General features: G+C 34.8%; 3 protein-coding genes across 3 annotated transcripts; 1 reads left to right on the forward strand and 2 right to left on the reverse strand.

Annotated features, from left to right (window-relative positions):
* Positions 1-205: 205 nt before the first annotated feature.
* On the forward strand, positions 206-838 carry LOC106437035 (mitochondrial import receptor subunit TOM9-2-like). The gene has a single exon (XM_013877976.3). It carries the CDS (start codon positions 318-320, stop codon positions 609-611), a length of 294 nt encoding a protein of 97 aa, XP_013733430.1. The 5' UTR covers positions 206-317; the 3' UTR covers positions 612-838.
* An 8835-nt stretch (positions 839-9673) lies between these two features.
* LOC106354926 lies at positions 9674-10708 on the reverse strand. Its single transcript, XM_013794965.3, has one exon. It carries the CDS (start codon positions 10706-10708, stop codon positions 9674-9676), a length of 1035 nt encoding a protein of 344 aa, XP_013650419.3.
* Positions 10709-20840: 10132 nt separating this feature from the next.
* On the reverse strand, positions 20841-22591 carry LOC106357584 (plasmodesmata-located protein 1). Its single transcript, XM_013797265.3, has 2 exons — positions 21566-22591; positions 20841-21080 (listed from the first exon to the last, which is right to left on the reverse strand). Exons 1-2 carry the CDS (start codon positions 22323-22325, stop codon positions 20944-20946), a joined length of 897 nt encoding a protein of 298 aa, XP_013652719.2. The 5' UTR covers positions 22326-22591; the 3' UTR covers positions 20841-20943.
* Between the last annotated feature and the right edge of the window lie 2722 nt (positions 22592-25313).

The following is a 25313-nucleotide window of genomic DNA, read 5'->3' on the forward strand; positions in this document are numbered from 1 at the left end:
AAGAATGCTTCTTCGTATTTTTGTATCTATAATCTTGACTTTGCATTTGGTTGTATTTTTATTATTTCCTATATTTTCATTGTAATATTATTACATTTTATTATTTAAATAAAATAGTTGTTTAAAAAAAAAAAAAGAGAGCCAACGTAACCAGCCCCCAGTACTTTATTTCAAAGCGATTTAACGTAACCGTTGAAAGTCTTGAAATACATAAAATGGGCCCGATTAATCGAATGGGTCTTAGTGACCCAATATAAGAGGAACAAAAAACGCTTCCGATTCGAAAGAAAACTAAACCCTCAAATCGCTAATCATCGATGGCGGCCAAGAGATTCGGTGGAGCCGGTAAATCTGGCGGCGGAGATTCGAACATCTTGGCGAAGATCTCCAATTCCGAGATCGTCTCTCAAGGAAGACGCGTCGCCGGAGATGCGGTCGGAGTGTCGAAGAAATTGCTGCGGAGCACGGGAAAAGCGGCGTGGATCGCTGGTACGACTTTTCTGATCCTGGTCGTGCCGTTGATCATCGAGATGGATCGCGAAGCGCAGCTCAACGAAATAGATCTTCAGCAGGCTAGCCTCCTCGGAGCCCCGGCGCAAAGGGGATTCTAGAAAACCCTGTGAACGATGTTGAGCCGCGGCTTCAGTTAGGGTTTTTTTTCTCTGTTTTATTTATCAGTTTTCTGTTATGGTTTTGTCGGATTCAATTCGATCGTCGATTCTCATAAAGTTCAAAGCTTTGTCTTGATTATCATCTTCAGAAGCTAAACATATGATGTTGAAGCTTTTATGTTATCAGGCATGTTTTATATATCATTGAGTTTGTGAAATTTTTATTATGTTTGGTTTTCATTTCCTATCAACTTCTTTCTTGGTTCGGAGATCTCTGCAAGGTGATCTTTGTCATGTCTCATCTTGCTGTGTTGACATGGTTCGGTTGTAGGATCTAACTCAACAGAACAAAAATGAGATCTTTAAAACATTCATATTAATACTGTTAACATCTCATAGAGGCAGAATTGATTGACCTAAAGTGATAAATGCTAAATTGGAGCTATTAGATGGATGCAGAAAGAGATGGTGAAGGGCATTTCAATAAGGTTTCTAGGTAGCATATTAAGCAACGTTTGAAACATCTTGTGCGTAACCTGTTTCCGTAACGAGCCAAGTTCAGAGTTTGGGGTTAATGACGATGGAATTTTGAAGCATGCCAAATTGTAATCACTATTAATCTTTTATTCGGAGAGGTTTTCAGTTGAGATGTTAGTGATATGGAAATTGTTACCTTCTTTATTGAAAATATGGCGTGGAAACAATTATTCAACAATGTCAATATGTACAAGTCTCTTTCAGTTAAAAACAAGAGACATCATTCAAATGTGTGTGCGAATGAAAACGGCTTTGAACGTGATTTTCAGCTAACAAACCACGTCTCTCTTACAACAAACCCATATGTACTGCTCATGCTACATGTAATTAGAGAGTTGGAAAACCCGTAATTGATTCACAAAGGAAAAACCATTTCTGGTTTGCTCAGTAGTGTAATAAAACTTCAGGCTGATTCTCCAAAACTTGCAATTAAGTTTGTTTCGTCAGATTTTTCTAGCAACATCGACTGGAGTATATGTAATTCTGATGATTCTTCTGTAATCTCTTTTTCATTTCGCATCAGACGTGATTTGCAGTCACCGTCGCCACAGCCTCTAATGGTTTTTCATTGACCATGTAACTGTGTTCTTCTGCTGGTACTCATGCTTACCACTCGCATCACTGAAGCTTATGTGGTTAACCTATTAAATATGATCCTTTGTTTCCTTTTTCTGTAAACAGAGCTAGATACAGCTTTTAATCTCAATATAGTATAGTATTTATCAAACCTTTCACTTAACCCACTTTAGCTGAATCCAGAGCCATCAGTATTATCTTGATGTTAACAAAGCAAAACGTCCAGTTTTGTTTCAAAATCCAAAGGAGATCTCCTCTGCTCAGTGCCGGTCCTGAGATATTTCGGGTCCAATGCGAAACCAAAAATATGGGTCCAAAATGACAATAAAAATTTTAGTTACGAAATTAAAAGTGAATTTACAATATTTTCAAGATTGCAAAAGTTTATCAATCCTAGAAATTATCTATTTACTCTTTTTATATTATAGACTAATGAAAAAAATATTCAAGGTTTTATTATGTTGCAATTTGATTAGGATTCATTCTTACATTTGTTACAAAAAAAACAGTATAAATTGTAAGCTTTCAAGTGTATAAAATTATAGGCCCCATACCAATGTTTCTTGAGTATCTGCTCAAGACCGGGCCTGCCTCTGCTAAGAATGTCTCCCCATAGCTCCAGCCTTTTCTGTTGAATCTCAAGACAGCAACACCAAAGAAGTCTGACACAAAGTTTCAGTATGATCAAATATTTTTAAGCCTCCAGAATCCTTCTTCTTCTCCATACTTTTAAGTCTTTCACATGTTGCTTAGCCGCAAAGAACTCCGATTATCTAAAATCAGTTGCATATTTCCAATAATTAAAATTCACATCAGAACACAAGCTGAAACCCGCTGGTTTTGTCTTTTCTGATTTGTAGCAGAAGTGCGAAGCCAATGTTTCTTTATCATCTGGATTATTATTGGAACGCATATCTTCTCTGAGTCATGACCATGGAACCATCAATAGTCTTAATAACTACTAAATTTTAACTCGCTCATAGAAAGCGCAAATTATTTTTGAAATTAAATAATTTCATTTTATATAATTTTTATATAAGATAATGTATAGGTTTGAGTATATTTACCCGGGTGCACTGAACCGTACCAAACTGAAAAAAAAACCAAAATTAAGTTGAATTTCATAATAATTGAGCATATCATATATCTTTGGAACCGAAATATAGAAACCGAACTGAGAACCAAATGAGTACTTAAAATTTTAAAATAAAAATTATATACCTACAAAAATATTTATTATACTAGGGGCATAGCTTCGCGCAAGCGCGGAGCCGGCTACGTTGTTGATGCGTTGTGTGGTTTTATGTACGGGATGTTGCCGTTTGATTTTATGAAAAAGGTATTTTTGTGTGTTGTTTATAATGTGATGAATGGAACATTGGAGTTGATAAAAAAAAAGAATGGAACATAGGACATCACAGAACTTGATTTGGTGGATATAATAATAAACGGTGAATTCATGTGTTGATATTTGTAATATATTTTCTTCGTAATGATTTGATCGGCCATTAGCATTATTAGCGGTTTTATGTTCAAAAGTTGTGGTTTATGTGGTTGGTGTTTCCTTTAGTATTTGTTAGTATATTAATCATAAAGTGTAAGGAAGAAGATATTAATTTAGGATTTAATAAACAGTTTTTTTATGATTAATAAATCTATAAATTTATAAAATTATATAGTTACGAAATTAATGTTTTGTATATTTTATTGGAATTTGTTAATAATGATATGTGTTGGAATAAAAAGACTTACATAAAAAAAAAGACTTAAATAAGGAAAAAAAAGACTTAAATAAGGCCTTGTATATTGATTAAGTAAAACAGAGTTTAAAATGTTTGAGCATGAAATAACTGGGCCTTTAATCTGAATGTTGGGCCTTTAATCTGAATGTTGTCTGGTTCAGAATCCCATATATATTAATCGAGGATCTTTTAAAAAATTAGAACCTTAATTTTGTATTAATTGAAAAAAAACTCATCATATGTGGTACTTCTAAATGTCTTCTAAATCATATTTCTAAGAATTCTAGAGCACCTGATATAAACCATAGTTTAATATAATGTTGTCACATATTTCCGTAACTATATATCATATCAAAAGTAGCTTTTAAAGTTTTTTTGTCATACTCGTATTAAGACCAACGAGTGCCTTATATATCGGTTCTTTGTATATTATGAGTAAGGTTATTGCATGTTAAACGTTTCTTCAAAAAGCTGAACCTACGCCAAAGATAAATGAAGAACAAATCACATGATTATTAAACAAATCAAAGAAGACCGTTGCGAATGTGACTCTTTTTGGGTAAAAATATACATTATGTACAATCAGTCTAAATCCATTAAAAACGAGTAGTAAACAAAAAAAAAATCGTACAAACTTTTCATTATTATTAGGTTCATCACATATAAGTTGAGTAACCTGGAATCTCTACATTAATTGAATCATCTATATAATATTTGAGAAGCATTACAACTTCTTTTTGTAGCTACATGACATCACTATGATGATTCTTAGAATCATTAGAGAAATATGTTGATCCATATAATTATATAATAAGCTTTTTAATTAAACTAACAATAAATTCATTATTAATGACTTTATTATTTTCTTAAATAAAATTTACAGAATTGTCTAATGTGGCTAAAATATATATGACAATTAATGATTTTGAATAATAAAGATTTGACAAAAATTAGTGTATCTTCTATCACATTTTTTTAATTTTAAACTATTAAATAAATTAAAAAACCACAATAACCATATAATAAAATTTTAGATTTTTCTGTATATGTTATATTTTGAATTTTTAAAAATGACTATAAATTACTAAAACTGTCAAAAGTCTCACATTCAAATTTTGTGATCCATGGTTTAAATTTTTTGTTATGACAAAATACAAATGAATACAAAATTATATAAGTAAAAAAGTCTAACTTAGTTAGTTATTAAGAATAATATATATATATATATATATATCATTTTAAATTAAACTATAAACCATATAAAATACATAAATAATTTAGTTTCAAAATTTACTTTGAACAGTTTTTTTTTTATAAAATTTTTGAACGAACATTGACAACTTATTTTAAAAAAAATTATAAATTACTAAAATTATTAATACCACAATGAAAATCTTGTTATCAGTAATTTAAAATTTTTTTCTATAAAAGATACAAATGATCAAAAAAACTATATGAGTAGAAATCATCATTTAATAGACATTAATATTAAAAATATACTAAAATATAATATGTATGTTAGTATCATTTAAATTTAATTACATATCCTATCAAATATAAAAAAAATATTCCTTGGATTAATAAAAACTGATTTATATGTTCGCACCAATTTTATTATATATTTAATAGTTACTGACTTTTAATGATTCAATATATATATATGTTATTTCATAATATGTAAAAATAATTAATACGTAAAATAATTTTTATATATAATATTCATCAAGACGCGGATCTTAACCTAATAAACTGGTACATCTTCAACTCCTCTTTTTTTATTTGTCGTGAAAGTTTGACACATCTCATCCGATTCCTGTCGGCATTGAGCGTTTTTAGTTTGTGTAATTGAAAAAACGAAGATTGTTTTAATGCGTGATCGATGAGAGTTTTGCTTACATCAACTTCGTCTGCCTTTAGTGGCTGAGCTCCACGCAAGTGCGGGGTCGTGGTCGCTCTATCTCAATAAATACATGTGATGTTGTGTTTGTGAAGTTTGTTTTTTGTTATGATCATTGATTTTTGAAGACTTCTATTGTAATATGGATGAGGTGTGGTGATGATCTGCGTTTTTTTAGGCTGGTGTTGCGTAGACATAGTATTTTTTGTTGTGAATGAAGAAGGGAACTTGTGTGTATTATTAGGTCGACCAACTGGTCTTTATATACATATGGTAATGACGGTCTAAGTACTGGATCGACATGAGATCGTACTTATCCTTAACTAGATAATGACTAGCAATACGTAAGATAAACACCAACTATAATGTAGATAAACACAAGAGTAGATAGGCGCCAGTATGATCCTGCAGATGGGCTTGGCCCGTCTTGCTACACGGGCTAATAAATGGGTCGATCACTAAATGGTTTATAACACTCCCCCTTGATCGACACATCTGGTCAAGGTTCATTCATGCTTTGGATGTTGCCTCATTAAAACCTCTCTTGACAAACCCAAAACCCAATGTGGTAAAAGGGAAAACAAGACAGGAAAAAGAGTACAACACATGAACTCCCCCTGATGAATGCATCACCGAAGATCCTTCAGTCGACGCATGCCTATCTTCCATATGAGCTTCTTGAACGTTGAGGTTGGTAATGACTTGGTGAAGAGGTCGGCTGAATTCTCACTCGAACGGACTTGCAATACTTGGACCTCTCCTGCCTTCTGAAGCTCGTGTGTAAAGAAGAACTTAGGAAGAATATGTTTCGTCCTATCTCCTTTAATGTATCCATCCTTAAGTTGTGCGATGCATGCTGTGTTATCCTCGTATAGGATGGTCGGTGGATCCTTTCCTTTGATCATACCACAAGTGGTACGAATATGCTGTGTCATGGATCTCATCCATACACTCTCACGGCTGGCTTCATGCATGGCTAATATTTCTGCGTGGTTAGAGGATGTGGCTGCCATGGTCTGCTTCATGGACCGCCAGGATATAGCTGTCCCACCGTGTGTAAAAACATAACCAGTCTGAGATCTAGCATAATGTGGATCAGAGAGATAACCTGCATCAGCAAAACCAACTAAATCTTCCTTAGATTTGTTAGTAAACATAAGACCCAAGTCTTTCGTTCCTTGTAGGTAACGAAGTATATGTTTAATCCCGTTCCAGTGCCTTTGGGTCGGACAGGAGCTGAACCTAGAAAGTAAGTTCACAGCAAAGCTGATGTCTGGTCGTGTGTGGCCAGCTAAATACATCAGAGCTCCTATGGCACTGAGATAAGGCACTTCGGGACCAAGGACTTCCTCATTTTTCTTCTTCGGACCAAATGGGTCAGTGTCCGGACCAAGACTTCTCACGACCATGGGGCTAGTCAATGGGTGAGACTGGTCCATATTAAATCTTTTGAGTACTTTTCTGTATATGCCTTTTGATGCACAAGAATTCCATCTTTCATATACTCAAGTTGCAATCCCAAACAAAACTTTGTTTTTCCAAGATCTTTCATCTCGAATTCTTTCTTGAGATATTCAACAGTTTGGAAAATTTCTCCAGAGGTTCCTAGGATATTTAAATCATCTACATATACTGCAATGATTACAAAACCCTTATTGAACTTCTTTATGAATATGCATGGGCAGATCTGGTCGTTTTTGTATCCTTCTTTCAGGAGATATTCGGACAGTCTATTGTACCACATTCGACCTGATTGCTTTAATCCATAAAGAGACTTGTTCAATCTGATACAATGTTGTTCTCGAGAACTCTCTTTGTTTTTCAATTCAATACCATCTGGAATTTTCATGTATATCTCATTATCCAGTGGACCATATAAGTAGGCAGTTACAACATCCATTAACCGCATATCAAGACCTTCTCTTACAGCCAGACTTATTAGAAATCTTAAGGTCGTAGCATCCACCACAGGGGAATAAGTTTCCTCATAATCTATTCCTGGTCTTTGTGAGAATCCTTGTGCAACAAGTCGTGCTTTATATCTCACAACTTCTCCTTTCTCATTTCTTTTTCTCACAAAAACCCATTTGTATCCCACTGGTTTTATGTTGTGAGGTGTCCGGATGATCTGTCCAAACACTCCTCTCTTTTTCAGTGATTCTAACTCCACATTAATGGCTTCTTTCCATTTCAACCAATCTGGTCGTTGCATACATTCTAGTATAGATGTGGGTTCTAGATCCTTATTATCCATCAATTCGACTGCTACATTATAAGCAAATATATCACTCATGTCGACATGTTTTCTGTTCCATTTCCTTCCAGACATGACATAATTTATTGAGATCTCATTATTGTCAGGAACTTCATTACCTTGATTCTTAGCGTCCCAAGTATCTTTTGGTGGTACATGAGTTTCCTTTTCCATGTCTAGAGTTTCCACTTTGTCGGATTTCTTTGCACTCTTTCTTTTCCGAACTTCTTTGTCTTTGGAACCTACTGGTCTACCACGTTTCAATTGTGGTTTAGACGTAGTAGCAGCCTGATTATGTCCATCACGGACATCAAGTCTTATTGGTGCATTTGCAGCTGGTATGTATGACTTGGTTACTCTATTTGGGTCAGCAAAGGAATCTGGCAATCTGTTAGCTAGCTCTTGAAGATGTATAATCTTCCGGACTTCTAGATCACAATCTCTAGTCCGAGGATCCTGCCATGTTAAGGATGTTTGATTCCATTTTATATCCTGTACCAGCTTACCATAATCTCCCCCTAATGCTGGATACTGGGATTCATCAAAATGACAATCCGCGAACCTGGCCTTAAACAAATCACCTGTTGTTGGCTCTAGGTACTTAATAATAGAAGGGGAATCGTATCCAACATATACTCCCATCCTCCTCTGAGGTCCCATCTTTGTTCTCTGTGGTGGTGCTATAGGCACTTGGACGGCACATCCAAAAACTCTTAGATGGGATATATCTGGCTCATGACCCGTTAGTAGTTGGGATGGCGAGTATTTGTGCTCACTAGATGGCCTGATGCGAATTAGCTCAGCTGCATGTAGTACTGCATGTCCCCAAGCTGATACTGGGAGTTTGGTATTCATTAAGAGTGGCCGGGCAATCAGCTGGATCTGTTTTATAAAGGATTCAGCCAGGCCATTCTGAGTATGGACATGTCCTACAGAATGCTCCACACTTACCCCCATGGACATACAATAGTCATTAAAAGCTTGGGAAGTGAATTCACTTGCATTGTCTAGACGTATAGTCTTTAATGGAAAATCTGGAAAATGTGCTCTCAGTCTTATTATCTGAGCCAGCAATCTTGCAAGTGCTAGATTACGAGTTGATAGGAGACAAACATGTGACCATCTTGTGGATGCATCAATCAGGACCATAAAATATCTAAATGTGCCACATGGTGGGTGTACTGGTCCACAAATATCAACTTGTATTCTTTCTAGGAAATTTGTCACTTCCTTATTCACTTTGGTACGTGATGGCTTAGTAATTAGTTTCCCTTGTGAGCATGCTTCACATGTGATATTCTTAGGGATAACTCTTTTTGTTTTCAAACTGTGACCATTTGAATTTGATATGAGTTTTCGCATCATGTTCGAACCGGGGTGTCCCAGCCGATTGTGCCAAAGAGTGAACTCTTCTTTGAATTCTTTATTCAAGACGGCATTAGCCTCAACAAGACTGGTCTGGGCATAATAAAGACCAGTCCCACACGCAGGTATAGTCTCAAAGACTTTCTTATTGCCTTGGGTGATTTTATAAATCTGTAGGAATTCTTTACTTCCTTCACCCATTGTTTCGATGTGGAAACCATTCAGTCTTATGTCTTTAAAGCTCAATAGAATTCTGTTTGAGCTAGGTGAGTACAAAGCATCTTCAATCTCAAGATGTGTACCTTTTGGCAATAAGATATTGGCGTGGCCATAGCCTTCAATTAAGCTAGCCGTGCCAGCTATAGTGGTGATGTTAGCTACCTTATGTGTGAGATGTATGAAAAATCGTTTGTCTCTCAAAATGGTGTGGCTGGTGCCACTGTCCACCACGATTGTATCCATTCCACTTTTCATTCTTCAAAAACAATAATCATAAAGTTAATGAACAATAATAAAATTTTCAGAGATGGTATCTTTAATGATCTAATTCTTAGGCATATGAGAAATGAAAAAAAAAATTATTCATTCATAAGGATAAAGTTAAATCCAAAGCCAAACACTGATAAACAATCTTAAAGAACACCAAATCCAGGGGAAAACAATAAAAAAAATGATATGAAATTTTAATTCCTTATTTCAGTATGTCTGAAGTTTCAAACTCCATGTGATCAACTTTGTCTGACTCGTGCTGGTGATCCTGGACGTCTTCCAAGTCATCATCATCATCACCATCATATCCCGGGTCTCGAACCATGTTAGCTTCCGGGTTTCTTTTTAAACTCTCCATGTAAAGCTCACACAAATGCTTAGGAGTTCGGAAATTCTTTGCCCAATGATTACCCATACCACATATGTGGCATCGATCAGCTTTGATCTGTGGTTTAAAAGACACACTACGGCCTCGGCCACGACCACGGCTAAAGCCGGGTGTGGTACCGCGACCACGTCCTCGCCCGTGTGCTTTAAAAGAACCACGACCTCGTCCTTGAATTCTTCCACGGTTTGGACCGGGATGGTCATTGTGTTGGACAAGGTTACTCTCTTTCTTTGGCTCTATAGCCAGCTTAGAGATGTCGGGTAATGGAGCTGTACCAGGAGGTCTCATCTCACTGTTTTTCAATAACAGTTCGTTGTTAGCTTCAGCCAACAAGAGACATTCTATCAACTCAGTATATGTGGCGAAATTCCTCTCTCTGTACTGCTGTTGCAATACCATGTTGGTTTGAGGAAACGTGGAGAGAGTTTTATTAAGCATCTCTTCCTCGGTTACTTTTTCACCACATAACCTTAACAAGGACACAATTCTGAACAGGACTGAGTTGTACTCGTCTACTGATTTGTAGTCCAAGAACCTTATGTGTTTCCAATCATATTGAGCCTTTGGAAGCAACACCGTTTTCTGGTGGTCATATCTTCGCTGTAAAGCGATCCAAAGGTCATATGGATTTTCCATGGTCATGTACTGAGTTTTCAAGTTCTCTTGGAGATGGTGGCGTATCATGTAGATAGCTCTATACTTGTCTTTGTCACTGGAATTGTTGTCTTTGGTGATTGTGTCACCAAGATCTTTTGATCGCAGCATGATCTTTGCATCAAGCGCCCATTCCAGGTAGTTGTCACCATTGCTTTTCAAAGCACTGAAATCAAGATTCGCAATCTTTGACATCTGAAAAATATTTGTAGTTTATCCCCATTAGTAAGAAAATAATCGGATCATTCACATACTCTTTCAGTCGGATACAAGCAATGCAAGTAAATAACAATATTTTTTTTCAATGATCCAAACGATTTCATGTATATGCAGGAAGGTAAAGTTAAACCTATACATCTAGGATAAAGTTAAATCCATTGCATGAAATCTGATCAGTTTTATCAATTTTCGACATGAAAGTAAACTAATCAGTATGAATGATCTATCCTAATCAGATGATTTCATGTGATATGCAGGAAGGTAAAGTTAAACCTATACAAAATCGAGATAAAGTTAAATCCATGCATGAAATCAGATTAGTATACATTTTTTAAAAAAATGCAATCATTTCTTACTTTTATTTGTTTTCGATATTTATCAGATTAAATATAATGATTTGATAATGCTAGTATATCAGTAATAATCCGAAATTTATTTATTTTCAGATAAATACTAGCAATTCCTATTCCTAGTAGGATTAGGAAAAAAAAATCGATATTTTTCTGATAAATGCTGAAAATCCTATTTTTTTTTAAGATAAAGATATAAGGTTTTTAAAAAAATAGGAAAATCGAATTAAAATATATAATATATTGTTTTCAGTCGGATTTATCAAAAAAAATCGGATTTATCTTTAAAATTTCAGATTTATCTATAAGAAAAATCGGATTTATCTTAAAAATATTAAAAAAATTCTTTCAAATTTGAGACAGGTTCTAGTCGATTTCAACATATCAGAGAAAGACTTTAAACATTCAAGAACAAGTTTCTAATGCAAGAAAACAATCAGATTAAGTTGATGCAGCAGTCGGATATGTAAAAAAAATTGGTGTAATTGTCAACCTAAAAGGTTCTAGCAATTAACTCACATCATGAAGATTAAAAAAAATCAAACAAGCTTAAACAGGGTGAAATAAGACGAGATTTAAGCTTTGAAAATAGATTAGGGTTTTAGATTTTATTCTGCAAAGACATACGGCTAGATGTAGCTGTATGTATGCGGCTGAGGGTTTAAATCCTTTTTGGTTTTGTTTTGAGTTTTCTGAAGATACCTGAACCTTTTGTGATGAGTTGAACGGTCTGTGAGGAGAGAGAGCTGCTGCTGGTTGCTGACAGAGAGAAAAGGAGGCGACTGGAAGAGCTTTAGGAGTCGCCGAAAAATAGCAAGAGATCGTTTGGTTTCTGATTTATGGGTGGTGGATTTTTGGAAGGGTTTAGAGACAAGGTCGTGCTGATAACGTGTTGTGAATGAAGAGGGAAACTTGTGTGTATTATTAGGTCGACCAATTGGTCTTTATATACATATGGTAATGACGGTCTAAGTACTGAATCGACATGAGATCGTACTTATCCTTAACTAGATAATGACTAGCAATACGTAAGATAAACACTAACTATAATGTAGATAAATACAAGAGTAGATAGACGCCAGTATGATCCTGCGGATGGGTTTGGCCCGTCTTGATACACGGGCTAATAAATGGACAATCACTAAATGGTTTATAACAATTTTGATGATATTTATTTTTAAATAATGATTATACTTCCAACTTTGGAAGATATTTGCATTTCTTTAATGTAATTTGTGATTGGCCGTAATGTGTACGGAAATGCGTATGGTAGGTGTCAGTGTTTTTAGGTCCTTACGGACCAAAAACATGGTAAAAATGTTTCTTTTTTTCCGGAAAATGAAATTGTAGGGGTAGGATTGGGCATGGACATTCGGGTCTTGGGGTCGGGTTCGGGCCGGTCCATTCGGGTCTGGGTCCTTTGGGTTCTAAACATTTTGACCCAATAGGTAAGGTCTTGGGGTCGGGTCTTGGGGTCGGGTCTTGGGGTCGGGTTCGGGCCACGTTCAAGAGACTTTGGGAAGGCTGTGAGTCCTTTTTAATATACATACTAGATCTTCACCCGTGCAACGACACATGTATTTTTTTTTCTTTTTTTTCATTAGTGTCATATATTCTTAATATTCACTATATTTTTAAATGTTTATATAACTTTCCCAAATACAATAATGTTATATTTTACATATTGGTCATTCAATCAACTTAATATGATTTTTCCTATTATTAGTCATCTTCTCTCATCTTCCTTTTTGATGTCTAATCTAAGAATCGATTCTCCAAATCTAGGAAATATAACTAATACTGTACAGATCTTATATGAAATAAGACAATTGTTGATAGTATATTAATATCATTATATAATCTCATTCCTATCAATGCACGAGAGTTTAGCTGTTTTATTCAAACAAAAGTTAGTTATAAATAGAAGGGAAAATAGATAATAGAACTAAATATATTGTTAGGATTTTATTATGTAAATACCAAAAACAATGTAGACCACATTTTTAAAGAGGTACATTTTGAAATATCATACATGAAAGAAGTCATGACTTCTATTTTAATAGATAAAATATTTTTAAAAAATCATATTTATTATTCACCATCTTCATCTTCTCCAAATGCTTATTGTGTTTGGTTTAAAATGTGATAATATATCTCATGTCAAAGATAGCAGTATTGTAATTCAAGGCACACATCATTTAAAACAGTGTTGTTAATTTTCAGGAAGATATGAATTGAGCAATATGTATGAATATATTGAAGAAATTGTTGCACATCAATGGTTGATGAAGTTTAACACATCATGGAAATATGGACCGATCAATTTTTGGTAGAAACATGTACATGGTGTCAATATTAATCAAGGTTGTTACTCTCTTACATCTGCATCAGTACATAGAGTAAAAACCAAAATACAGATTTTTTTTCTGTGGGACCCATCTATGCTGATGTGGACACCTTAGGAGATAGTAAACTCCCTTATTATTATAATATATATAGATTTAGTGTCCGATTGTTGTGACTTTACGTAACCACACAGTCCTCAAAGTTAATTTAAAGCCAATCAGGCTTTTAGCTCACTTTTTTTCTCTAAAACTTCTACAGCCTTCAACCGTTTGACTGTTACATTTTTACTCTTCAAATATTGATTTTTTCTAAAGCCACGTTCAAGAGACTTTGGGAAGGCTATGGGCCCTTTTTAATATACATACTAGATCTTCACCCGTGCAACCGCACATGTATTTTTTTCATTTTTTTCATTAATGTCATATATTCTTAATATTCACTATGTTTTTAAATGTTTATATAACTTTCCCAAATACAATAATGTTATATTTTACATATTGGTCATTCAATCAAATTAAAATGATTTTTCCTATTATTAGTCATCTTCTCTCATCTTCCTTTTTGATGTCTAATCTAAGAATCGATTCTCCAAATCTAGGAAATATAACTAATATTGTACAAATCTTATATGAAATAAGACAATTGTTGATAGTATATTAATATCATTATATAATCTCATTCCTATCAATGCACGAGAGTTTAGGTGTTTGATTCAAACAAAAGTTAGTTATAAATATAAGGGGAAAATAGATAATAGAACTAAATATATTGTTAGGATTTTATTATGTAAATACCAAAAACAATGTAGACCACATTTTTAAAGAAGTACATTTTGAAATATCATACATGAAAGAAGTCATGACTTCTATTTTAATAGATAAGATGTTTAAAAAAAAATCATATTTATTATTCACCATCTTCATCTTTTCCAAATGCTTACTGTGTTTGGTTTAAAATGTGATAATATATCTCATGTCAAAGATAACAGTATTGTAATTCAAGGCACACATCATTTAAAACAGTGTTGTTAATTTTTAGGAATATATGAATTGAGCAATATGTATGAATATATTGAAGAAATTGTTGCACATCAATGGTTGATGAAGTTTAACACATCATGGAAATATGAACCGATCAATTTTTGGTAGAAACATGTACATGGTGTCAATATTAATCAAGGTTCTTACTCTCTTACATCTACATCAGTACATAGTGTAAAATTTACTTGGATGTGTAAACTCAGGAAAATGCAGAAGACACATGAATTATATGACTCTAGATCAGGTTTCAAAGATCAAATTATATGACAATGTTCAGTTATAAAAAAAATAATTATATGACAATGTTTATCACATCGAAGACACTTGCACTATATGACTCTAGATCAAGTTTCAAATATCAAATTATATGGCAATTTTCATCACGTATGTTTTATATAGAGTGTGACAATGCATATTTTATTGGGTGGATATAAAATATAAAGGTATATAAATCTTCGATGGCTATTTATATTGTGGGGTATCATTAATATAGATAATACCATTAATGATAGGAAAATAAAATATTATGAATAAACACTTCCTAAATTCATGGATGAGAATAAATAAGGGAATTGGAATCTTGTTAAGATTTTATGATGCAAATGCATAAAATAATATAAATAATTTTCTAAGAGAAAGTCCATTTTAAAATATCACATATGAAAGAAGCTATGACTTCTCTTTTAATATAATAGATTTTTGCATATCTTTTCAAGTCTTCTTCTTCCTTTAATAAAAAGAAATTAAACAATTCAAAAAAAACTAAAACAAAATTCAATAAATAGTATAATAAAATATAAATAAATTGGATTTTGTTTGTAAACAAATTATTAATTTGTTATTTTTTCATAAAAGTGTCATTATTAATTATATTTGTGTACCAATAGTTTTTAATGTAAATAAAATTATGTATAAGATAAACATATTTAATAACAAATATTACAGTTAAAATTTGTATAAATTATATGAAAATTCTAAATGGATATTTTATACATATTAAAATGTTAAAATGACACTTTTGGAAAACCAAAACAGTAATAATCAATTATTATTAAATATATTTTAATAAAATAAATCAAAGTTACATTTGTAACATTTAATATATTAGTTCAATATATATATATATACCCACATATATTAGAATTTAGCATAAATCTATTTTATATAAATAGTAGTCACAGCTTTTGCAGTTTTAATACCAATCAGACTTTCAAATTTATTTTAAGTGACAACCACAGTTTTCATAGCCAAGATCTCTACAGCCAAAATTCTAAAGCAACAGCCTAAAGCAACAGTCGTTACCAATCGGAGTAATTTCTAAACAAATATCCTAAAAATACTATTTATAAACCAAATTATGCAAAAGAAAAAAATTAACTCGGATATTTTTCATTCAAATAATTAATAGTTAAATATTTATCCTATATTTTTTTTTCATAAAACCTAAACTACCTGATTTAAAGCGCAAGATATTTATATTTGTGAAAATTTAATAAAACATATCATATGCATTGTTAGAATTTGTAAAGTAAATAAACAATCGGGGCTAGCATTGATAAAAGATGGATTGGTGAAGAAGGTCTAATGGAATCCATCAATCGGGGCTGGCATTCGAGTAATAGGAGTGGGGATGTAGGAATTGTTGGGAAAATTCACAATTGTAGACATGAGATTTCGGTTTGGAGAAAAGCTAATCCACCGTATGGGAAAGACAAAATAAATAACTTACAAAAGGCTCTTGAGGAAATTCAAAATGATTTTTCCAAAACAAATGATGAGGTCCTGGAAGTATCTCGGAAATTACAGGAAGCATATCGAGATGAGGATCAATATTGGGAGCAGAAGAGTAGAACGAAATGGCATACCTGTGGTGATCGGAATACGAAATTTTATCATGCTCTTACTAAACAGAGAAGGATTCAGAACAGGATCACAGGCCTGTATAATGAAGAAGGAAGTTGGGTTAATTCTGAGTCCAATGTGGAAGAAGTTGCAGTAAAATATTTTATGGATTTGTTCCACACGTCATCCCCAGAGGATTTTGATAGCTTCCTAGAGGAAGTCCCTTCTTCGATTACGGATGGTTAAAATCGGAAACTTATGGCTGCGGCTACGGAAGAGGAGGTTAAAGCAGCACTATTTATGATGCATCCAGAAAAAGCCACTGGACCAGACGGAATGACTGCACTTTTCTTTCAACAATCCTGGTCAATCATCAAAGAGGACGTTGTAAATATGGTTAATAATTTCCTTACTTCAGGAGTTTTTGAGGATAAATTAAATATGACAAATATTTGTCTTATTCCCAAAACGGTGAGACCCATTAGGATGACTGAATTGAGACCAATTAGTTTATGTAACGTTGGGTATAAGATTATTTCCAAGGTATTATGTCAGCGGCTAAAAGGTTTGCTACCAAAGCTGATATCGGAAACTCAGTCTGCGTTTGTATCTGGAAGATTTATTTCGGATAATATTCTTATTGCTTAGGAAATGTTTCATGGTCTCCGCACAAACAAGGCATGCAAAGATAAGTTCTTAGCAATTAAGACGGATATGAGTAAGGCTTATGACCGTGTAGAGTGGCCTCTTATCAAGCGTTTACTATTAAGGATGGGTTTCTCGAGTGATTGGGTGACCCTAATGATGCAATGCATCTCTTCAGTTAATTTTCAGGTTTTATTGAATGGACAGCCGAAAGGGCATATTGTCCCACAGAGAGGGTTAAGGCAAGGCGATCCGTTGTCTCCATATTTATTTATCTTGTGTACTGAAGCCCTCATAGTAAATATTAAGAAAGAGGAGCGTGAGAAACGATTAACGGGACTGAAAATTGCAAGAGGCAGTCCAAATATTTCTCATCTCTTATTTGCGGATGATAGTTTATTTTTCTGTAAGGCTACAAAGGAGGAATGTGGTATAATTTTAAAACTACTCAAAGAGTATGAGGCAGCCTCTGGCCAACAAATTAACTTTCAGAAATCATCGGTTCAATTTGGTCATAAGGTCCCAGATAATATTAGAGCAGATATTCATAATATTCTGGGGATTACTAGTGTATGAGGGATGGACAATTATTTAGGAATACCGGAAAGTCTTGGGGGATCTAAAATACAAATTTTTGGTTACCTGAATGACCGATTTAATAATAAAGTAAATGGCTGGATAGTTAGATTTCTTACTAAAGGGGGAAAGGAAGTTCTGATCAAATCAGTGGCTGCACCGATGCCAACGCATGTAATGTCATGTTTCAGACTTCCAAAAGGAGTTACAAAGAAAATAACAAGTACCCTTTCTCATTTCTGGTGGGGAGGAAGTGGAAATAAAAAAGGAATACACTGGCTTTTCTGGGATAAAGTGTGTACTCCTAAGGAGGAGGGAGGGCTGAACTTTAGAGATCTTCAAGATTTTAATACAGCCCTGTTGGCTAAACAATTCTGGCGGTTACTAGATAAACCAGATTGTTTGTTCTCAAAAGTTTTTAAAGGCCGTTATTTTCGAAATACAGATCCTTTGGACGATCACAGATCATATTCATCTTCTTATGGATGGAGAAGCATCTGCTCAGCTAGATCTCTGGTTAAAAAAAGGCTAATCAAAAGAGTGGGAACAGGACAATCCATCTCCGTATGGACAGATCCGTGGATTCCCGCTCCTCGCCCGAGGTCAGCAATACCAAAACCAAATATTCAATTTTTAAACCCTTTATTAAAGGTGGAACATTTCATTAACCCAATTGATTGTTCATGGAATGTAGATTTTCTGAATGCCCATATACATCCCGATGATGTCAAATTGATTCGAGGTTTAGCAATTAGTAGATCTCGAAAAGAAGATACAATGGGGTGGAGCTTTACGGAATCTGGAAAATATTCGGTTAAATCAGGTTTTCGAACGGAATCTTTATACCCAGATAGAGTCCAGAGGACTATTTTCTATGGACCTAATATTAAACCGTTATTGTCCTTTTCTTGGAAACTGAAATGTCCATCAAAATTGAGACATTTTGTGTGGCAATTTCTTTCTGGTACACTACCAGTGTCCAAAAATCTTACAACTCGAGGGATTGTTTGTGATACACGATGTAGCACGTGTGGGGCAGATGAGGAGACTACTAACCATGTTCTTTTCGAATGCCCACCTGCACTACAAACTTGGGCACTTTCTAGGATTCCCTCTTCTCCAGAGATTTTTCCATCGGCGTCTGTTTTCACCAATATGGATTATTTATTTTGGAAATTACCAAAAGAGGAAGATTTACACTATTTTCCATGGTTACTATGGTATATTTGGAAGGCTAGAAATGACAAGATATATTCCAATAAGGATGCTAATCCACAGGAGATTTTAAGGTTGGCAGAGGTGGAAAGTAGGATGTGGACAGAGGCACAGCTAACCGTTAAGACTCCTACAGAGAATTCCTATACTGGGAATGCACATCATTCGGAGTCTCTAGCCCTGGAAGATTCTAGAGTTTGTTATATTGATGGCGCTTGGAAAGAGGGTGATAAGTTCACAGGACAAGGGTGGTTTTGTAGAAAGAGTGGATCAACAGAGGTCATGATGGGGGCGATGAATCTTCGTAGAAGTTTATCACCTCTCCATGCTGAATGTGAAGCACTAATCTGGGCAATGGAATGCATGAAGACCCTCCAATATTCTGATGTAGTTTTTGTGACGGATTGTTCTCAACTGGTGAAGATGGTGTCGACACCTGAAGAATGGTCTGCCTTTTCTACACACATGGAAGAATTCAACCGAAGTAAGATGTTCTTCTCCTATTTTCGGATCAGACATATTCTTAGAGCACACAATACCTTGGCGGATAAGCTTGCACGTGGTGCGAGGAGTTCTCCTTCAGCTTTGCTTTATGTCGATTCAACTCCACCGGTTTGAATTGCTAGATCGGCTGGAGATTCTAGTTAGTATTTGAATGTTGTTGTCAAAAAAAAAAAAAAAAAAGATAATAAACATGTTCTATGTAAACCAATTTTTTTTTAAACACAAAGACCAATTCCTTAGCCGCAGTAAACAATGACTTTCCATTGACGTTCAGTCCATCATAGATTACTGCAAATTCAGAAATTTCTTCAACAACAACCAACCTCTTAACTACGGATCTTAAAATCCATGTACTCATCAGCTCCATGAGCATGTCATTAGGAAGCTCAAGTCCCTTGAAAAGCAAAACAATTGCACAAACCGTCTTTGTGAATGTAGCAGGAACCACGGATAGGATTGCTTTATGTGGCAGAACACATTTATGATCCCAAGCACCTCATTCTCCTATTTTAGTTCTTAACAAAAGTCGTACCATTTGGTTACCAACTTACCATATATGTATCCCCATCCATCTCGTAGTACTGTTAACACCATTGAATACCTTTTTCTTTGGATTTCAAGTGAATATAAACGATTCAGAACCTGTCATAACGTTGAGGATTTTTGGTTTATAAGCCAGCTTCAAGATTTACACTTCTCCTGCAATTCTCTTCTAGAATCTCAAAGCTCTAAACTTTAGATATAATGACAAACAATTTCAAAGAGCTCACACTACCACAGTGCGCCTCGGAACTGAGACTTCAATAAGCATAGAGACCCATTCTTTTGAGGCCTGTGACAGTAGGCTAGCAGGAGACGAGGTAGAGGAACCATATATAGGTAATATTCCTTGTACATAAAAAAATATTCTGGCAACGCTGCCCATGGCATGTTGAAGTTGGAGGACAAAAAAAGTCGATCTCTGCCAAAATCTTGAGTGGCTCTCTTAAATTACGAATAAACTTCTCCATACTAGAAGCTTTCCACGTACGGAATTTAGGGTGAGAGACCGCGATTCACAATTTTTAACCAGAGCCGTCATAAGAAGACGTGGTGTTATCTCTACCACTAGATCCAGCAACGGACTCCGGCCTAGGCAACAGAGCCGTAGCGATCTGAACATATGAACGCAAGGGAGAGATCGTCATATTAACATTCATAATCAATAAAAACACATTTTCTCCTTCAAATCATATAAAACGTTTTTTTCAGATAAAAAAGTTGATTTATGCATTACTTGTTCTATATATTAGATTAATTTTTTAAGAAAATTAATAGATACCGTGTTCAGTCAGTAGCTCCAAGCTTCCAAGGTGTTGTCACTTTGAGCTACCAATAAAATTTCACTCCCTCACAACGAAAACGACACAAAAGTGGATTTATCATGAAATTGAGTCATGTATTGCTGCACTAGTAAAGCTGCTTTAACTTCTTGTTGATTCTAGATACAGTTTTCTACTTTGATGCTACATTTTACTTTTCTTAATTTGTGGATACGCTTTTCATTGATCTTCATTATTGGAAACGAAATAACAAGTACTAATCAGTAAGTTGGCGAATCTCTTTCATTATTATGAATCAGTATCATAATTGAATATACAAATTGGACATAATACTGTTCTTTTCTTTTAAACCTTCTCAAAACTGTTGAGTTTCAATAACTATCATATTTACTCTTCTTCTTCATGGCAGATTTCAAAACCAACAAACAAACAATCACAAATCCTAAAACTGCAACTCCTCCCACCGCCAAAGCTATTGTTCTTTGCGTGTGCTGTCTCTTCTCTCCATCTACGTACCCAAATAAACACACACACCCATCAGTGGCCGTTTCATTATTTCCATAATATAATTTATTAAAGAAAATGTATAACATTTCAACTTCATGTAATGTGTCAACATTAAAATCTGAAAACATAATCTCTTATTTTATATAAAGCAATCTATTTCCCCACTAGCTTTTCGTTTTTTTCTTTTAAATTGCTTCCACTAGTTTTTTTTCTTTCTTTTTGGCTTGCTTCCATTGGGCTTTGTTTAATCTACTACGACAACGAAACATTGAAATATTCTTTCTACAAGATCCATGATTCCATGTGTATGCTTATATATCAGACAAAATCATGCAATTCTTGGCACAACTAATGCTTAATGATCAACAAACTGCTACAATAATTTGCAAAGAATTGTTCGTTTTACTCCTACTTAGTAAATAATTATTCATTTTCTTCCTTATTTGTAAATAATATCATATTGCTAATTCATTTTAATTGGTTTACCTGAAAGTGGAGAAATGTTTGGAACGCCATGAGAGTAGTAACTGTAGCTAACGAAGCACTTGTGGAGATAAACCTGACCAGAGATCGAATCCCCACACTCACTCTTTGCTTTCTCAAAACCATCTTTCACACACTCACCGCAATCTGAATTTCCCAAACTACCCTCGCACTGTCCCAACACATACACCGACTCATACTGCCCCGCGTAAAATCCTCCGCCGTCGCCTCCCGTTTTCACGCCGTTCTCCGCCGCACCAAACGCCGTGTCCCTCTTCCCGGCGAACCCAGGATCGCCGGACTGTTTCTTCCCGCAGACACGGAACAGCATCTCAGTACCGGAAGTCTGCCGGAACCCCGAGATTTCGTACCGGATATAACAACCGGAGAGCTGCACACGCGCCGCCACCACCACGTTCCCGTCGCCTCCGCCTCCGCCGCAGAGCTTGGAGACGAGTTTGGGGATTTTGGAGACGCAGTCGTAGCACTGAGCGGCGGGGAGGTCGCCGCGGCACTGAAAAACGCCGGTTACGGCGGTTGCGTTATCGGTTCCGGCGGTCGTGGAGGCGAAAGATCTCTGCGCGGATTGAGAAAGTAAGGAAGTGAAGAGAGTGTTGAGATTCTGAGAGAAAGCACCAGTTGGGTCGGGAGATTTCTGACTTGCGCAACCTTTGAAGATCAGATTCTTGTTGTTGTCGCCGGAGATTACAGTGAAAGGTAAGAAGAGCCAGAAGACGGCAAAGAATTGGTACATAGGCTTCATAGTCGAGAGAGAAAGAGAGATTTTCGAAGTTGTGTTTCTTTTCTTTTCTTTTTTTTGCTAGTAGGTTGTGCATAAAGTTTGCGTTTTTGTGTCCAGACAAAACAAAATGTAATTTGCCGTTTTTGTTTTTTGTCGTTGAGGGTTTAATTTAATGACAAAACAAATCAATGGGGATTTGAGAGAGCCAAGCTGGTTTGAGGTATGAAACCATGAAATTAAAGGAGCATACTTTTTTTATCTCCGGATCTTGCTTCAATGTTAAGTTAAAGAGAAAGAAACTTTGAGACGACAAGTTTGTTTTTTTATACATTTGTGTTTGGATAGATTATTGTAATACTATACGGTTTCAAGAAAATGATTACTGTTAGCTTTTTTATTGAAATTTAGTCAATTACGTTCCTTCAATGCCATTGAATCCTATTTTATGAGTTTGTTGCAGGACATTAAATATTCTTAAATATCATGAAGAGAAATCATCTTTGTTGGATGGTTTTGGCGGTACCACCAAATAATTTTTGTTGAAGGTAGGGACGAAGATATTATTTGATCTAGACCACAAATTGAAGAACATAAACTCTCCGAACACATTTTTGTTTGTCAACCTTAAAACTTGAATTAGGTGTTTAGTTTACAAGATTGTCGGCGGTGCCTCTCATCATTTCTTACAAAATTATGGAGTCTTTTCCATCCTGCCTCAAATTGGTAAAACTAATGTAGAACCATTATTTTATAATTTGACATATAATTGAAAATAATTTAATACAAAACATAATTTTACATTGTAATTGATTTTGGAAAATCTATATTATAATTAGGGGTGGGCAAAAAAACCGAACCGAACCGAGTCAAACCGAACCAACCGAACCGAAACCGATTCGAATCGAATCAAAGTCTATTTCAAACCATTCGGTTAAAAATTTTTCCAACCTGAATGGTTCGGTTTTAAACTGAACCGAACCGAGAAACCGATGTGTTTTTGTAATTATTTAAATTAAAAATATTAATAACACCAATATACTAAAATAATACCAAACCACGTATTTTCCATTTTTCATTCATTAACATATATTCTTCTAACCGAATATGTAATCATTAAAATATTTGACTTAAAAAAATAGAAAAGTTTGTATCTTTAAATCTTATATATGTAAACGTGGATGTTAAATCTAAACCTAAAACCTAAAGCAAATTTTATTTAAAAACAAAAGTTTTTCTCCACATCGTCACATGAAAGATGATTTATTGCAATCTTTTTAATAATGATATAAGAGACATTACTAAAGATATTGTTTTTTTTAGTTAATTTTCATTTGTTTTAATTTTTGTATACTTTTTGTGAGTTTTTAAAAGTTTTTGTTTCCGATTTATATTGAATTCATTTCACATAGTTTATGTTTACATAATTTATGTTTTAAAACATAATTTCTCTTAGAAAAATTAAACTAAGAAGAACCTAATTAAACTGATCAAAAACACAAAAACAACCGAACCGAATACAAATCGAACCAAAAATAAACCGAACCGAACACAAACCGAACCGAACCGAACCAAATCAAACTAACTATGGTTTATTTCAGTTGGAAAAATACTAGAACCGAACTAACCAAACCGAACCGAATCGATAAAATAATCGAAGTGCCCACCCCTAATTATAATAGTTGAGTTTTTGTTCACTCCTCAGCGTGCCACGTCAGCGTTTTGTGGGCTCCACTTCTAAAAAGTGTGAAAAAGTGTCAAGTTCATGGCTCGAACCCGGGTTATTGAGATTTAAACACCAACATTTATACCACTAAGCTAACTGATACTTTGTACATTGATGGTCGAACCTAATATATATTTATGAAGGTCAAAAGCCTGTGCTTCTTCGGTTTCCTCTGAGGGCCGGGCCTACAAGTGTATTATGGGTTTCATTTTTAAATGGGATTCATCACGTTATATGAAAAAAGCTCAAGTTTCCAACAATTATAGTTTTCTTGTAAATTATTGTCGTTTAACATGAGTTTGAGTTCTTTTCATCATTGTCTCAAACAAGTTTGAGTTACAGAGTTGCGCTGTGTGTCTGTTCGTAATCTATTTTTTCACCGGTGAACTCTTCATGTCCCCATCTTAAATCGCTTGATCATAAATGTTTCTGATTTGTAGCTCCTCTGTAAACCCTATATATATGATTCTCATCTTTGATGAACCCAATCTGCATCTCCACAAAACTCATTGATTCCTCCTAGCTTTAACCATCTTCTAGAAAATGTTTCTCTCTGCCTCTCCAGTTCCTCAAACCGGCATCCCGGCGTCCGTCACTCAACCTTTGAGTCTTTCCGTCTTGGTCGTAGTAGTCAGAGCATAACCTTTGGCTTCCTCCGCTTCTGGGATTCCCTGAACTTCAAGAAAGACAGGGAGTTTGTGGGAATCACGGTTCTCTTCCTTGATGAAAAGGTAAGTTAATCTTCGATCTATCACACTTATTTAACATAATTGATTTCCTGATTCTTTGTTGAATAATATTATTTGCAGATTCCGTGATTCATGCCCGTCGGACGTGCTAATCATTACATGCCATCTTTGAAAGCAGATTCCATTGTGAAAGTCGATCGTTTTGAGGTTGCTATGTGCTCAAGCATGTACAAGATAACTGATCATCCATTCCTCATTCGTTTCATCTCACTAACCATTATTGATGAAGTCATCACGGGTGCTCCTGAGATCAATCTCCAGTCAAGATTAGACTGTTCGAAATCTCTAAGTGATTGCGAACACAAACCTAGACTCTGAGGTATATTATCATATTGCATCTAGGTTTATATTATGTTTCGATATCATAACTGATATTTAAACTCCCAGATGTGGTTGGGCAAATCCGTTATGTCCAGGGCTCTGACCTCACCAAAGAAACAACTCGAGTCGTTATCCGTCTCCTCATTGATCTGTAGGAATCAACACATAATTTCCTTTATATTACTGTCTATATTGTGCTAACATCAATAATCAAAA

Source organism: Brassica napus, chromosome C7 (genome assembly GCF_020379485.1).
Source record: "Brassica napus cultivar Da-Ae chromosome C7, Da-Ae, whole genome shotgun sequence".
NCBI lineage: Eukaryota > Viridiplantae > Streptophyta > Magnoliopsida > Brassicales > Brassicaceae > Brassica > Brassica napus.

Coding starts and splice junctions, on each gene's coding strand:
- LOC106437035 (XM_013877976.3), top strand. CDS start 318: ATGGCGGCCAAGAGATTCGGTGGAGCCGGTAAATCTGGCGGCGGAGAT.
- LOC106354926 (XM_013794965.3), bottom strand. CDS start 10,708: ATGTCAAAGATTGCGAATCTTGATTTCAGTGCTTTGAAAAGCAATGGT.
- LOC106357584 (XM_013797265.3), bottom strand. CDS start 22,325: ATGAAGCCTATGTACCAATTCTTTGCCGTCTTCTGGCTCTTCTTACCT. Junction 21,081..21,565: donor AAACATTTCTCCACTTTCAG/GTAAACCAATTA, acceptor TTGGGTACGTAG/ATGGAGAGAAGAGACAGCAC.